Source organism: Hyperolius riggenbachi, chromosome 2, assembly GCF_040937935.1.
Source record: "Hyperolius riggenbachi isolate aHypRig1 chromosome 2, aHypRig1.pri, whole genome shotgun sequence".
NCBI classification, from domain to species: Eukaryota; Metazoa; Chordata; class Amphibia; order Anura; family Hyperoliidae; genus Hyperolius; species Hyperolius riggenbachi.
In genome coordinates, this window is record NC_090647.1 from 131,966,145 (window position 1) to 131,982,912 (window position 16,768).

The 16,768-nt window shown below is 43.7% G+C and overlaps 1 protein-coding gene across 4 annotated transcripts in view; it reads right to left on the reverse strand.

Moving 5' to 3' along the window:
• Positions 1 to 4,263: 4,263 nt before the first annotated feature.
• ARHGEF25 (Rho guanine nucleotide exchange factor 25) overlaps positions 4,264 to 16,768 on the reverse strand; it is a 547,735-nt gene continuing 535,230 nt past the window's right edge. For all 4 annotated transcript variants that reach the window (XM_068267427.1, XM_068267428.1, XM_068267429.1 and 1 more), the window contains 3 exons: positions 15,162 to 15,376; positions 9,507 to 9,653; positions 4,264 to 7,587 (listed from right to left, as the gene is read on the reverse strand). In XM_068267427.1, coding sequence (XP_068123528.1) covers positions 7,483 to 7,587; positions 9,507 to 9,653; positions 15,162 to 15,376 — 467 coding nt within the window. In that variant the 3' untranslated portion in view covers positions 4,264 to 7,482. The remainder of the gene's footprint in view (positions 7,588 to 9,506; positions 9,654 to 15,161; positions 15,377 to 16,768) is intronic.

Below are 16,768 nucleotides of genomic sequence, written 5' to 3' on the forward strand. Positions count from 1 at the left end.
CGCAACCTTGAGACTGTACTGTGTGTACTCCTATTATTTATTGCATGAGGAAGCGGGAATATACCTGCGAAACGTGTTGCAAAAACCCCTGGAGTGTACCAATAAATTTGATTGTTTTGAATACACAGTTTTTGTGTCTGCTTGCGGGGGGTAAGTCCACCACTGCCTCCTAAGCAATTTTAAAAGTTTTAAAAATTGATTTTATCCTGTTGGCGCCTCTGTTGTTCATTACTTCAATGTATTGTTGCCTGATAGACTGCTGGGAAGGATGCCCTGTCACCATTGCAGCTAGGCCAAAGCCATATTTGGGATATGTGCCTTCGCTGAACGTTAGTCTGTTCTCCCTTGTTCTCCATATGCCTTTGGATGACAGTTGTCAGTGTCTTTGGTTACAGTTACTTGTCCTCAATAATCATATGTATAGTGTTGTTTAGCTTCTCACTCATGTCAAACCCACTTATTCTAGCGACATACCTGAGATATGGCAATCTTAGTTAAAATAAACCTACTTGTAATATCTTTGGGATATGTAACATTATTGTATGCTTTCAGTGACAAAGTTTTCCTCACATTTGGAATTAACTTTAGATACCACTAAGTTAGGTTGAAACACCAGGAAGTAATTTACACAACATTTAAATACAAGTTTGACCATACTAAAATTGGCAGTCCAATATATGAATTAAAAGTACATTTACCTCACAAATATGACATAAGCATTGCAGGGCACACTGCTTAGGATGGTATCCCATACTTTACATACGAAGTATATACCAGCGGTGACCCATGTGTAATACAGAGAATTCAAGAGCTTCACAAGCATGCTGGGAACTTGAAGACATGAATGCACCTATATAACCTGATAATAATGCCACAGAAACCCAACAGAAGGGGAACTATGAATGCGGTTACACCCTCAGTCAGTGAAAGAAACCATCGATGTAGCACGGTGAAGGTTGGATATACAGAGGTTGCCCAAGAATTATACAAGTGTACTGCTGTGACAGGAGTGACATGAACATAAAAGGAACCTGAATTGAGAGCGATATGGAGGCTGCTATCTTTAGTCTCTAATAAGCAATGCCAGGTACCTGACTTCTGTGCTAATGTTCTGCCTGTAATACTGGTCTGGACCAGAATGAGCATGCAGGTGCTGTAACTCTGGTCTGACTCCACTGGCTGCATGCTTGTTGCAGGTGTGTGACTCAAACACAACTAATGCAAAAAGCTCAGCATGAAAGTCAGGCAATTGGCATTGTTTATAAAGGAATGAAGATGGCAGCCTCCATATTTCTCTCACTTCAGGTTCCCTTTAAAGTACTGTGAAGAAAAAAAGGCTGCGTAATGAAAGGTAAAGGATACGTACAATTGTTAAAGAAAACCTGTACTGAAAAAAAGTTCCCCTGGGGGGTAATTACCTCAGTAGAGGGAAGCCTCTGGACCCTATTGAGGTTTCCCCCGTCCTCCTGTCTCCCACGGCGGTCTTGCTGCAGCCCCCGGAACGCACAGGCGAGAAATCTGACAGCCAGATTTACTTTTTCGGGCTCCAGCGGGGGCGCTGTTGCGGATCTTCTGACGGAGATAGGCAAAAATAGGCGATCTCCGTCGGGTCCGCTCTATTGCGCAGGCGATTTGCGCCTGCGCAGTAGAACGGCCCGACGGAGATCGGCTATTTTCGCCTATCTCCGTGGGAAGAGTGGATACTGCGCCTGCGCTGGAGTCAAAAGGTAAATATTTACTTCGCCGCCGCTCCGGGAGGATTTTCTCCGCCGCCGTGGGGCCGAGGAGGACGGGGGAAGCCTCAATAGGATCCGGAGGCTTCCCCCACCCGAGGTGAGTACCCCCAGGGGAGTTTTTTTTACTACATATTTTCTTTAAAGTGCCATTATCCATTGCCTATGCCCAATCCGGAGGACATAAACTGCTAATCATCACAGGTGCACTTCAAGCTCAGATCCCACAACACGCTACCAACTAGGGGTACTACACAATAGATTTATTACACACCAGAATTTTCCTTTCCTCTTTGTAAACCTTTACAGATCTCTGGATTATGGAACATAGAGGCCTTAACTTCTTAATGAGTGTCCAACTGCCAGCAATGGCAGCCCTAATGGCTTGTGGACAACAGAAAGAAGAACTGTCACTGACCAGGTCTCGCTGCAGCGAAGGTCTGAGGTTTGTAAATCTGGGATATGTAAAGGCTTCACTGGCACACAGAAATGTATAGAAGATTTAACCGTAGTCCCAGGCCTGTAATGCCTTCACTTAAAGTCAAACTCCAGTGAAGGGAAACTGATGAGATAAACAACCGAATCCATAAACCTAAACCTAATAAGTCATATTTAGAATTTAAAGGTTAAAAATCTAGTTTTTAGATTTAACTAAAAGACATATGGGGTTGCATGTTATATTTATTCAGCTCCCACACAGAGTAATTACCACCAGTTCCCTGCAGTCAGACTTTCTGTATCAGCCATACAAAAGGTTTTATGACCTTCAGTTAGTTATCAGGGAAATTTTTCTTTGATGGACTGTAGAGAAAAGGTGATTTATAGCCGTGGGATTTTATTCATTACAGTGTAGAAGGGAACAGAGGCACGTTTAATGTAGGATTGATAGTATGGCTACACGTTTATCTCATCTTGGGCCTGGTGCATTACCAGGTTAACACGTGTATTGCTATGGTGCATGCTACCATGGTAACACACGTGGCGCTGCTCGCCCTGCACTAATAATGGTAAAATTGCCATGTGCTCCCTGCGACGTTACTGTACTTTAGTGCATCAGAGCCCATTGTCACATGTCATGTACACTTTAAGCAGCACTGCCAGTTTATAAATACTGAAAATTATAGCTGGTTCATTTTTAAAGTAAACGTGTGATTAATACCAACATTTCCAAATAAGAATTATTATTTTGGTAACAGATAAAGTTGGGTACATACACTAGTTATGGTTATCTTCCATTCCACCTAGAACTCAGCATATGGAGAAAGGATGGGATAGAGGAGCTGGAGGCTGTCTGTTATGGTTGACTACAATATTGTTGACCACTTATTTTCCAAGTTAGGTCAGTTATACAGGACAGTAGTTGCCTCTACAGATATTAGAACAGTCACAGCAGTTACATAATGTACTACATTACAACAATGTTGTAGAGCAGCTTTTGCAAGGTGTTATGCCTGACAATTTGGGGTAGCATTACAGTTAGTGTTCCCACGTTCTGGACTACTTCTTCTTCTGGTGGACTGGCCAGTTAATGATCTCCAACGTTCTATGTGATCATGCTGAACTCATGCTGAACTGCGTCCCTCACAAAATTTTAATTTTGCTTGTGTGGATGCAACAGATATGTAATAGATATTACCCAATTTATTAAGCTTTGGGACTGTCATTTGTGGTCCCCTGGCTTCATGTTGCTGTGACTGTCAGGCTGGATACCATCAAATACTGTATATCCAACAACAATCCAGCCATAATGAGCGGAACATGTAGACCTGTAGACATCCACAGCTTTCTGCACGTGACAGCACAAGGCACCACTAGGTAAAAAGTGAATGTGTGGGTACATTCCCAACTCAACAGTAAACATGTTGCTGCTTAGTGTTAGGTCAGCTACATCAACAGGAGTGAATAGCAGTAGCACTGGGGTATAATTTTCTAGCATGTCCAATCGCTAATGAAATGTCTGTGGATATTGGGGGTACTTGTACACACTTGGAAAAGCACCCAGAAACAATTTTGAAGGTCATTTCAGGAGACATGTATAGGCCTATAGGTCTAGTAAATCCATGATCAGGATTTTTTCCAAACTGCAGATTTAGCATTCATGGATAGGGTAGAGATTTTGGGCTTGATTTACTAAAGGGTGCTAACACACTTAGCACGCCTAAAAGCTTTGCACGTGCAAACTAGAATGCTAAGCAGTTTGCACGGCAAAGCTGTTACTGTCTGCGTGCTATTTTAACGTGCGTAAAAGTTTGCAAGCGTGAAGTTTTGCGCGCACCGCTTTGCATGCAAAGTATGCTTATCACGCGACTTAGCACATGAAGCGGCTGATTTTGCACGTGAACTTTTGTGCACATATTAGTGCGTGCAAAGCCAGTTTGCACGTGCTAAGTGGTTTTTAACTGGCGTGCTAACACTAAGCACGCTTTTGTGAATCAAGCCCTTTATCTCTACTTGTAAAGATATACATTGCTACCAGACAACTATAACTGCTCCCAACCTCTATGGACTATTACCAGCCTTTTGCCCCCCCCCCCCCCCCTAAAAAAAAAAGTTTGGTCAGCCTCAGCCAAGGTATATCAGTCCTGAAAAGGAGGACATTATTTGCATAAACTGGAAGTCCCTTTAGAAACAAATGTTCCTTTCAGCTACAGTAATTGCCCTTTAATAGGGACAAACTATCTGTTACCAGTGTGATTATTCAGCTGAGATTGTTGGGTCTGATGACAGGTTTAGTTTAAAGGGGTCCTGTCAATAGAATATACAGTACAAGTTAGCATAAATGAATAAATGGATGACATAAAGCACCATATGGTGCCTACTGGCACAGCAGTTCTGTGTTACAGGTCTACTCCAGCACACTGTAAGGCTGAATGGTACTAGCACATTTCATGTTATGGTTCAGGCCCTCCCTTGCATCCCATGACCTACTCAGTGGCCTACAGAGATGCACATGTGCTGTACACTGGCCTGAGGTTACACATGGAGCAAGGTCCCCATGTGTTTATTGCACCCATGCAGTGACTGTGGACTTCGGTATACTAGAACCTCCTTGCACCTGATTTTTCCAGTTTATACTATGTTTTCTATTGACTGACAAAAGTTGCCCATACATTTTCTCGATTTTCGCAGCAGTTTCGATCATTATGATTTAATCTGTTGGAGATCAATGCCGCAACATGGCCGGCCAATCGCAATTTCCAGCCAAAATCGATCAGTACTATTGACAGGCTGGAATGATCTCCCTCAAAAAGAGGATGATGATCAATGGGGACCTCCAGTTCTCCCTTCTATATATTAAATGGGAGAGACCTGGGGGCCCAGCAGGCGGGGGCGGCTCTACAGATTTTCAATAGATTTCATGCTGAAATCTACAGAATATCTGTGTGCAGTGTGTGGCAGTTATAGATCCCTCTCTGATCAGATTTCAATCATAGAGGATCTATCTGATGGTTGGATCTGGTGGCCATCTATGGACTCCTTTACTTTAGGTTATATTATCGCTGTGCCTTTGTGTGGCTGACAAGCTGTGGCAACCTCATACATTTTGTAGGAGAGGAAAAACATAAAAATAGTTGTGTAAAAGAATAAGAACAGCATTTTGCCAGTAACAGCCAGTAAGATGGCTGCTCACAGTTCCTTAGCTGCTTTACAGTAGAATACTGTAACTGGAATTTATTGAGCTGAAACAGCACCATTTTAATGGGTAGACTTTTCCAGCCTCTTCCGATTCCCAACGTTTCTGTTTAGAAAAAAATGATGTCTGAGATCGTAATTATAACCACAGCAATCTAAAGTTGTACTGTAAGACCAATTGGTACCAGGGTCACCTTCTGCATGACAGTGAGTATCTCTCCCAGCAGTATTATCAGTTGTACATTATATAGCATCTCTGGATCTCTACAGATAGTGCTAGTAAATGCGGTCCAATATGTAGAACCAACTTCCATCACAGGCTTCTGAAATAGGTATTTTCATAGGTGAAAGACCCCCCTCATGGGTATATGGCTGGGATAACACCACTAATTTACTAACCTTTCAGCAACCCCCACTATATTTCAATATGACCCAGAGGAGGACCGCATTGCAGGGTAATTCCACCATAGATGTGTGGAAATCTCTGCTGATCCTTTAGTAAATCAGGCCAATAGTCTATTTTCTTGCAGTGACATCACCTGTAGTAAATTGGAACAGATTAAGGGCCCATTTCCACTGTCTCTCATGCGATTTGAATACGGTTGCGGACTAGCGGTTTTAATGTGAATTTGTAAAACTGCATGCATTTTTATGTGCATTTGAATGCAAATTTTCACATGCTATTTTTAATCTCCATAGCAACATGACAACACTGTGACTACACAGGAAAAAGGAAGAAGCATGTTAGATAGGAAACCAAATGCGTTGCTTTGCATCAAAAATGCGACAATTCACACGCGAGACCACTGACTTTCATTACATGGGAATAGCATGCAGAACAGTGCATGGTGTCAAAATCTGCAGCAAGCAAACCGTTGTTTCTGGAAGTGGATTACAAAAAACAAAAACGCATTCAATGGAAAGAACTGCATTGAAATTTCCTCGGTGTCAGTAGTAATGTGAATTTTCACAATGCAAATTCACACTCAGTGGAAACGGGCCCTCAATGTCACTGCAGCCTGCATGCTCGGTAATAGCTACTTCCATGTGAACTTCCTGAGACTAATACTTCTAGATGAGGGTTTCTGAAACTTATATTTGGCCTATTAACAATTTCCCTTTAATAGGGGGCGTAACTAGAGGAGGGCAGCACCTGCAATCACAGGGAGGCCAGAGCTGTGGGGGGCTCCAACTACCAACCTTCCCTTCCTCCTATACAGGGGACTAAACTTCAGATCAGGTGTTTCTGTGGCTACACTTCTTATTGGTGTGAGATCATGATGGCCACACTTGTTTTATGGCCCTGATGTGATGGGCCCCAAGGCCATAAAGGGCACCAAAGGGAGGCAAGAAAGGGGGTGTGAATGTTGGGGAGCCCCCATCAAATTTTTGCTGGGAGGGGAGAGGGCACATGAATTGTAGTTACACCCCTGTATTCAGCTCTGTGTAGTGCAACATTGACCTAATTTTGCCATGAGCTGATTTACCCTCCATCATATCTCCACCATACCCTGCTCAGTTTCAGGAGTGGATTGGCCCCTCTCTCCTGCAGAGCACCTCTTTCTCAGGGTAGTTACACAGGAACCTGAACCTGTAGCTGGTAAATCTTTCCCATTCAGCTGAGTTTTATGATTGTCACCTGACAAGTTAGAAAATGAAGAGTGTTCTCTATAAAATCTGTTATTGGGTGAAAAGGTTACATTTGCCTAAATGATATAAAATACATCCGTTTTGAAGCATGACACACGTTGTTCTTCCGCTTGTTTCCTTCAGTCTCTCTCAAGTCAGGTCTAAAAATCGTCTTTTAGGTTTTGAGCACATGAGTGAACAAAGAGTGAAAACCATGAAGTCTCCCAAGCAGTTCTGGAGTTGGTAGGACACTTAGAAGAAAGTCATCATTATATAAACATTGCTCCTCATAGAGCAGACATCTCACTGCAGACTTGCAGGCTGTGTTGGGTGTGGAGAAAAAGGCATAAAGGCGAGTTCCCTTCTCACACATGGCTATCTTGTTCCAAGCCCTGAAGCCTTCTAATCCACCGGTCTCCGACAACAGCTGCAACCTGGAAACTCCAGGATTATTTAAATAAGTCAACCCTGTACACTTGGCCAAAGTTCAAAGTTCATCTTCGTCCAGCTTGGCCAGCCGGGGAACAGGTAAACCCATTTCGTCAGTGGGAGAGGTGTAGCCGGGGAGCTCTCGGCCCAATGTGCTTAATTTCTGCAAGAGGAGAAGACATTGTATTAAGATATTTTTTTTTTTTTTTAGATATCACATGGTTTTATTTTATATTTAAACATTTACAAAGTAGATTAGATGTTTTATTGTCTTTGCTCAATGGCCTTTTTTCAATCTGTCTCCTACCCTCAAAAGTTGTATTCTGCCGGAAAACCTTTTATGCCCACAGTTTGCTTATCAGTGAGGTTTACTATATGCCCAACAAGATACCGACAAGACAGAAGCTCTCTCTTGCATGCTTGAAAATTAACTCTTTCAAGCAGCAAAATAAAAAAAATCAAAACAGCCTGTTTTTTATTAATATGTTTTGCACTGTACATACACGTTTAGCTCATCATGTCACATGTCGCCTCAGGTACACTTTAAAGCAGGCCCAAACTCACATTATCAAATGCAGAGTAAATATAAGGTTGGATTATTGGCTACCTCGCTAAACCATGTAGTTGCCATTTTGTGCAGTTATTGTTTTAAATTAAAGCCTGTCTTCTTAAAGGGACACTTAAGTCAAACAAAAAAAATGAGTTTTACTCACCTAGGGCTTTCAATAGCCCCCTGCAGCTGTCCGGTACTCTCGCCGTCTCCCTCTGATCCTCCTGGCCCCGCCGGCAGCCACTTCCTGTTTCGGTGACAGGAGCTGACAGGCTGGTGACCCGAGTGATTCTTCGCGTTCCCAGACACATTAGCACCCTCTATGCTGCTATATGGTATATGATATATGCTATAGCAGCATAGATGGCGCTATTGTGGCCAGGAACGCGAAGAATCACTCACATCCCCAGCCTGTCAGCTCCTGTCACCGAAACAGGAAGTGGCTGCCGGCGGGGCCAGGAGGATCGGAGGGAGACTGCGAGGGCACCGGACAGCTGCAGGGGGCTATTGGAAGCCCCAGGTGAGTAAAACTCATTTTTTTTGTTTGACTTAAGTGTCCCTTTAAGGAAGCCAGTGACTCTCTGCACCCCCACCCCATGTGACCATTACATGGCCTGTGCATTGGTGCAGAGGTCAGAGGCTGATGTTATAGGTGACTATACATTTCCACTTAATACAGAACCCCAGCAGAACCCAACTGTGCTCAATAAGGCTTCATTTTACAAAAATGAAATAAGGATACGGTAATTAATTCAGACTAGAACTCAAACATACATTTATTATTTTCTTGATGCTGTAAGTTCAGGTCTCCTTTATAACAAACAAACAAAAAAATAAATGTAACCCTTGTTTACAAATAAAATAAATAAAAATTGCAAAATATGCCAACCCACAGAAATGAATATTAGCCTATACTACTTTAATGTGTATCTCCTGGAATCTATTTAAATGTAAGTACTGGAGTTGCAACAGCTCAACCAATATCCAGCAGGGCTTACTTTTAAAAAATATTTCTGGTAACAAAAATTTCATTCTTTCCCTCATCATACTATAGAGTCAAAGGGTTCTCCTGGAGTTCACTAGGATTGAGGGCTCCAACTCTAAGCTTCAGTTGAATCAACATCTACTGCCAAGATCTGATATTCACCACACAGAATCAAGGTTCACTGTGACAACTTATGTGTTCCAACAGGTAAATCTCAGTCCATTAATGTTTTTTTTTTGTTTTGTTGGGGGGTGCTTAATGTAATGGCTGGACTTCCGTTCATCAGGAAGCCCAGCTGATGTTTAGTAGGCAGATTTGAAGATGGAAATGGACATCTTCATTTTTTGTGAAATCTTTTTTAAAAGGTAGCTACAATCTATGATATGTTTTAGGGCTGACCCAGTACTTAGCCCACCAATTCCTCACGCTCTTATGAGACAGTTTCTGACATCTGTTTAGTTTAACTTTCAAATGAATAATATGACATTCTGTTGCTTTTCAGTAACAGAAATGTCAACAAAACAACAATAATAATAGGTCTACTTACTCGACTGGTTGGGTCACTTTGTGAGGTTCCATTGGACACAGTAGAAGAAGATTCTGGATAATGATTTAAATCGAGGTTGATGTGTGCTGGGGTCAGAACAGCTGAGGGAAGGACATCTGAATGTGAACTCTTTCTAGGCGGGTAAACCTGTGAAGTCACAGACACAACATCTAAATTAGAATTCACACAATCCATCCAATACAAAACAATACAATCATAACCTGTTTTTTGCATTCGGGCTTCTTCCCTCTATAAATGTACTCTGATATATTTCAAGTACCGTTAAAGGGATCAAAGCAGCTTTTTTCCTGCAGTTTGTCCTAGTTTCTAATAGCTGTAGGACCTGCCCCCCCCCACTTCCCCCACCCTTTGCCCTTATTAATCAAGTCATTATCTGCCTGCTCGTTCTGCAGACAGCAGGCCACGGAAGTAGGGCAATAAAGCCTTTAACAAGCATGTAAATGTAAAAAAAAGAGGCAGAATGCATTTTTTCAGTAATGAGCCACATTGTTAGCATGCACTTTTAATATGCTATTGAGATGCCCTGAGGGGTAAAAATGCTGCTCAGTTAACGTGAAGGTATATCTCTGAATATATTCAAGATAAGCAAACCGGAATACCATCCAGCCCAGGGATCATTTGCCATATTGCTCAAAGCAGAATCAATTTCCTGTTTCACGTTTTAACAGTTCCCTAGATAGAGGGATAATTTGCAGGAATTTGCTCTTACGGTACATTTGTTAATACTGTTCTTCAAACCTATGTGTTATTGCTTTAGGTTCAGTTAATGTTTCTCCTGGCTGCTCTTATGTCCTAACATTGAACGGATGTCTGAGTTCTGCCACACCGAATGCACCAGTAGCTTACTAAAAGTCTTGACTCCAAAAAAGGATTATCTTAGGAAAAACAAACTCTGGCCTTGCCTTGTACACGAGGCAAATACAATATTCTAACTTTCAACAAGTGAGTTTTATTAATATCAGATCTCAAATTTCTGGGTCTCATATCAAGCTCCAACAGTTTTATGTGCGCTTTTTTTATTAAATGAAACTGTTGATTCAAAACACTCTCTTAAATAGGTCTTTGTGCTACTGCCAAAAAGAGTGGACTAATTTCAATACTATAGTGATCAAGAAATACTTGCAATGGGTCTGAAATCATTTTATTTGAGTCACAGGAGTTAGTTCACAAAGCAGCATTATACTGAAATGCATGGATTTACCATATTTTACGGACTATAAGACACTCCAAACTATAAGATGCACCTAGGTTTAGAGGGCAAAAACCAGGGGAAAAAATATACTAAACCTGGTGCGTCTATGGTCCAGGAGCGTCTTGTAAATGTTCTCCCCCAAATTTTTGTGACCTCCTCCTGTCCCCCTTGGTGTCCTTCTCCTGCCCCCCTTGGTGTCCACCTCCTGTCTCCCCCTTGTGTCCTTCTCCTGCCCCCCTTGGTGTCCACCTCCGGTCTCCCCCATGTGTCCTCCTGTCCCCCTTTTGTCCTCCTCGTGTCCCTATTTGTGGCCTCCTCCTGTCCCATTCAAACAGCCACTTGTCTTACTCACTCCTTCCCCCCTAGTGCTGGTTGCATCATTATGACTCAACCAGGAAGTACCAGCACTTTGGGGAAGGAGTGAGAGAGACAAGCAGCTGATCGCGCGGGCTCCAGGGATCAGGTGTGTAATGCCCACCAACTGCCGTCGCTTAATTGCTTTGCAGGGGGAGCGGAAGAGCGTAGGAGGACAGCAGAGGACACCAGGCAGATGGAGGGTAACAACATCACCATGGGCACCCTCGAGTCTGGTAAATGATATGTGTGGCTTCTGCCGCTGCTTAATTACATTGCAGGGGGAGCAAAGTAAGACACTGGGGACAATACAGGGAATCCCCGACATCGCATTGGGTCAGCGGTTCCTATCGACAGGTGATCGTAAGTCGGGGACTCCCTGTACTCGGACTATAAGACGCAGGGACATTTTCTCCCCACTTTTGGAGTAAAGTGCGTTTTTATAGTCCAAAACATACGGTAGGTACAGTACTTTACGCGAGTAAAGGTAGCCATACATTTATAGATGGTCTAAGATGTGGCCTCTCATATCATAAAGAGAAAAAGGACACCGAGAGCCCAATATAGTGTAGTATATATAATAAGCGGTAATTGAAAGTACGTAAACAATAATACTCACAAACCAGGGTCACTGTATAGGTAACCACTGTAAATGCAGGTGAGGAGATTAAGACCTGTCCCCACTCAGGATTAAGATGTCATTCTCTATAGATCGGAAGGTTAAGGGTATAACACCCCTCCACCAGGGGTGGACACTGGTATCGCAGAAAAAGGAAACAGAGGCGCCAACAGGATAAAATATGTTAAATCTTTAAAATTTCTAGGGAAGCAATGGTGGACTTACCTCCCCAAAGCAGACATGAAACTGTCGATTTTCAAACAAATTACATTTATTCACGTACTCCAGAATACAAAGCAAAACGTTTCACAGGTATATTCCTGCTTCCTCAGGCAATAACAAGGAGGAGTATACAACAGTGTAGTCTCGTGACAACGCTGAGCGCCTCTGTGACAGAGTACACTGTACACACGCCCGATTTGACGTCCGGGCGACTGAACGATGGGACGTCCAAACGACCCGTCGTTTAAAAAAATCAGACGTGTGTATGGGCCTTTAGTCTAATATTTGTTTCCAGTACAGGAAGAGTTAAGAAACTCCAGTTGTTATCTATGCAAACAGCCATTGAGCTCTGCGACTTTGAAAGTCATGGAGAGCTCTGACTTCTGATTAGGTTATCTCCACTGTATTGTGTTTTTCTTTTGCAGAGAACAGTTCAGGACAGGTCAAAAGTTCACTGCCTGTTCTGCAAAAAACTTTTAGAATGCTGAGTAATGCATAAACTGCAAATATTAGAGAACTATTAGACCTAAGCCCATTTAAAAATGTTTCTGGGTGCGCACGCGCCTGCCTTGCGCGCACCCGCTCGCTCACCTGCCACCATGCACGACCGCCGCCTGCTCACCCGCCGCACATCCGGCCGCCCGCTCACACACCGCACACCTGGCCGCCCGCTCACAAGCCGCCCGCTCGGCTCCCTGGCCCTGCCCTCCTGTCTATGGGTCCGTGCTGCGCACATGCACAGTAACAAAAAGCACAGACAATGCTACACAGAGACAGGAGGCACACGCAGGGACACAGGGGTTTTATTATAGAGGATGATGCAATGTTATAAAAAAAAAATCTGTATAACTGAAAATAAAAATATGAGAATATTTTTTTTTGCTACCAATGTTCTAGTAATTATCCGTACTACACAACCAATTCATTATATCATCATTTTTTTTTTGCTTCAATGTCTCTTTAAGGCTTGAAAAAGACCAGATAAGAATGCATCCAATATTCATGCTGACATTGTGGGGCGCGGGAGCTAGATAACAAAGCAAAATATGTACCTAGAGAACAAATTTCAGTCAAGTCCCTTAAGGTAAGAGAAGAATTTCTTCAGACTGAATTCAGATAATTTTAAGTGCCATTCTCAGACTGTCTGTTTTCTCTGCCTAGGCAATGACTTATATCTCAATGTTCAGCAGATTAAGTGTTCCCAGTAGAACGCCGGGAATACAAATTGGGCCTTCATTCTAATGGCTGTGATGTCCTATTTGCAGAAGCAACAGGTGCCCATTAGTCAAGTACTCTTGAGATAAGTGGCACTGGGAGCATCTAGCCAACACAATTTATTAAACAAATATGCTCAACAAAGTTCACATATGTTTTGTAGCCAGCCAGCAGATGTACTGGCCTTACAAGTCTACAGCCAATGTCAAGCTGAAATGTATTAACATGAAGTCTAACGAAGGCTACACAGCCAAAAGCTTACCCTTATTCTTTTAAAGAGGAACTATTAGCTAAAAAATGCCCCCCCCCCCCCCCCCCCCCTAAAAATAAAAAAAAACACATATGTAAGTAGATAAATACTTGCTCTACTTGCATAACATATGTATTACACTGTCCACGTTTTTATTCCTGTATTTTTTAAGTTGTAAAATTAGATGACTCCTGTTCCTGGCAGGGGCCATCTTGTGTCCTCTGGCTGGATCTTCCCCCCCTTCCCATCCCCCTCCTCCCCACACTGTTTCTGTGCACAGCGGGAGGAATAAAGGCAGCAGCCACAAACTCACCTGCTAATGGATCCAAGCACTGCCGCTCCCATCTATTCTCTGCACTACCACTGGAGGCAGTGCAGAGAGTATAAAAGGATACTGCAGTGCCTGGAACCATTATTCAGGGACTCTGTGTGCGCCGCCTTTATCCTTCCCCGATGTTCAGTGTGGGGAAAAGAGAGAATTTGGCGGCAGAAGGGCTGGGGGGGGGGGAGCGGACATGCTACTGGAGGAGGGGGCAGAGGACAGTCACAGTAGATAGCCTCTGGCCCCCTTCCCTGCGCTCTTACAGCGGCTGGACCACTGGAGAGAAGGGGAGACCAAGGCGGCTAATCAAAGAGCAGAGAAGTGAGTGACAGAGGCATCAGCCAATCAGGCTGATTCAGCATAGCATGTCACTTCTGTTCTGCAGCCGTGTGTACGCTCTTAGAGCTTGGGTGCATAGAAAGAGAAACTGCACATAAAGGAAAAAGTAAGAATGATTTTAAACTTTTCAATTGCCTGATTAACATCCTTTTTACTAATATATCAGCCTGCAATGTAGAACTAATTGTGTATTTTAATGCTAACAGTTACTCTTTAAAGTGAAACTAAAGCCTTAAAAAAACAAAAAACAAAAAAAAAAGATGCTTACCTAAGGAGAGGGAAGGCTCTGGGTCCTACAGAGCTTTCCCACTACTCTCTGAATCCTTTTGTTTTGCTGCAAGCTCCTTCCGTTTAAATCTCATGCCGTGGGAGGCTTCGGAAGCCTTTGGGAGCCCGAGTGCTTCTGAAGACGGGTGGCTCTGTACTTTGTATGCACGAGTGTCCGAGAGAGGGCGCTTGCGTGTGCGCAGTATAGAGCGGCCCGTCTTCGGGAGCCCAAGTGCTCTTGAAGACTTTAAAGCCCATCTGCAGTGGAAGAAAACAGTCTCCTACCGAAGCTAACTGGGGAGCCAGGGCAGGAACGACGGGGCGAGTAGAGGAATAGGAAGGCTCTATAGGACTCAGAGCCTTCCCACTTCTTAGGTAAGTAGCTGTTTTTTTTTTAATTTTCGCTTCAGATTCACTTTAAATTAGACAATAATTGTAGATTAAAAAAAATTAATAAAAAAAAAATTCAAAGAGAAAAATGTTTTTTTTAAACCAGTAAAATTACATTTTGCTGCAGTACACTGGAGGGACATAGGTAACAAAGTGTGAGGACAGAGGGGGTACAGAGGTGACACAGAGGGGGACACTGGAGGCACAGTGGAGGTACAGGGGATAGAGATAGCACAGTGTTTTGACTTATGGACAGATTCAGGTTAAGAACGAACCAACAGTCCCTATCTTGTTCATTAGCTAAGGACTACCGGTACTTGTAGATCTCAGACTAGGGTTGCACAGAGGTAAGTGAAATACATAACATTTCAGTCATTTCAGTGTCAGACCAAGACACCCCAGTGTTCTTTATAGCAAGTAATGTCTGGCATCCAGACCACGACAACACAAACACCCATGCTTACCTTACTTCTGCTTTCCTTAGAGTTGCTGGGTAAATAAAGGGAGGGCAGGGAAGAATTGTAGGACTTAAGGTTGGGCACTTTGTTTCTATCCATAGAGGCAGAAGAATGGGGCCTGAGACCACCCCGGGCAGACTCCATCATGTGGCTGTTCGCAGACCGGCCAAGACTGTTGGATTTGCTTTCTCTTCGTTGGTACTCAATAGGTGACTGAAGTGCTGAAAACAGACATAGGTATGATCTTATTCAGTGTAAGTGCATCGTTTTCTCATCTTCTCTCTAACTGTCACATCTTCCTTGTCTACCTGCCAGTCCTTTCTGTTTGTGGGAATAACAGTCAAGCCTTTTCTGTTTTCTAAGCATCTTCCTGTCATTTCCAGAATACATAACTTCTGTGTACGCTGTCATATTCTAGACAGAAAATACCTGCTACAAACAGAGAAATATACAGCTGGCTGGCAGAAGGGAGAAGGATTTTGTTATACACATAATAAACAATTGCGCTTCATGTTTTAACAATAATAATTGTACAGTATGCTGTGGCGTTGATTGTATAGAACCCTTTGCTGCACAAAGAAAAAAACATGTGCTACACGTGCATAGATTATTTTAAGGACAACTTAAAGAGAGTCTGAAGCGAGAATAAATCTCGCTTCAGACCTCATAGTTAGCAGGGGCATGCGTGCCCCTGCTAAACCGCCGCTATCTCGCCGCTAAACGGGGGTCCCATCACCCCCAAATCCCCTCGGTGCAGCGGGGGAGCGCTTCCTGGTTGGGGCAGGGCTAACTGCCGCAGCCTTGCCCCACGCGCGTCTGTCAGCGCGTATCTCCGCCTCTCCCCCGCCCCTCTCAGTCTTCCTTCACTGAGAGGGGTGGGGAGAGGCGGCGATGCGCCGCTGATAGACGCAATTGGAGGCAGGGCTGCAGCCGTTAGCCCTGCCTCCAGGAGCGACCAAGTCTGCGAACAAGTGTTGCAGTGGGGGGTTTGGGGGTGAAGGGACCCCCGTTTAGCGGCGCGATACTGGTGGTTTAGCAGGGGCACACATGCCCCTGCTAACTATGAGCTCTGAAGTGAGATTTATTCTCGTTTCAGAGTCTCTTTAAAGAGAGACTGAAGCCACTATAAAAATCAGTTTTTACCTTTTATTTCGTTTAAGGGTCATTGCCAGACCTAAACGCCGCTATCCCGTGGCAGAACGAGGGTTCTATCACCCCCAAATCCCTGGGGCACATTGTGAGGAACGCTTCTTGATTGAGGTAGAGCTTAGGGCTGTAGCTCTGCCTCTCGTCGCATCAATCCCTGCCTCTCCCTGCCCTCTCAGTCTTCTTTCACTGAGAGGGGCGGGGGAGAGGCAGAGATCCGTGGTGGATTGAAGCGAATGGCAGCAGAGCTGCAGCTCAAAGCTCTGCCTCCCTGGACAGCAAAATCCACAACCAGGAAAGTTGTGGATTTTTGCCCTAGGATTTGAGGGTGATAAAACCGTCGTTCTGCCATGGCATAGCGGCATAGGTCTGGAAATGACCCTTAAACGAAATAAAAGGTAAAAACTGATTTTTATAGTGGCTTCAGAGTCTCTTTAAGAGAGAGGAACATGGAGGGGGCCATATTT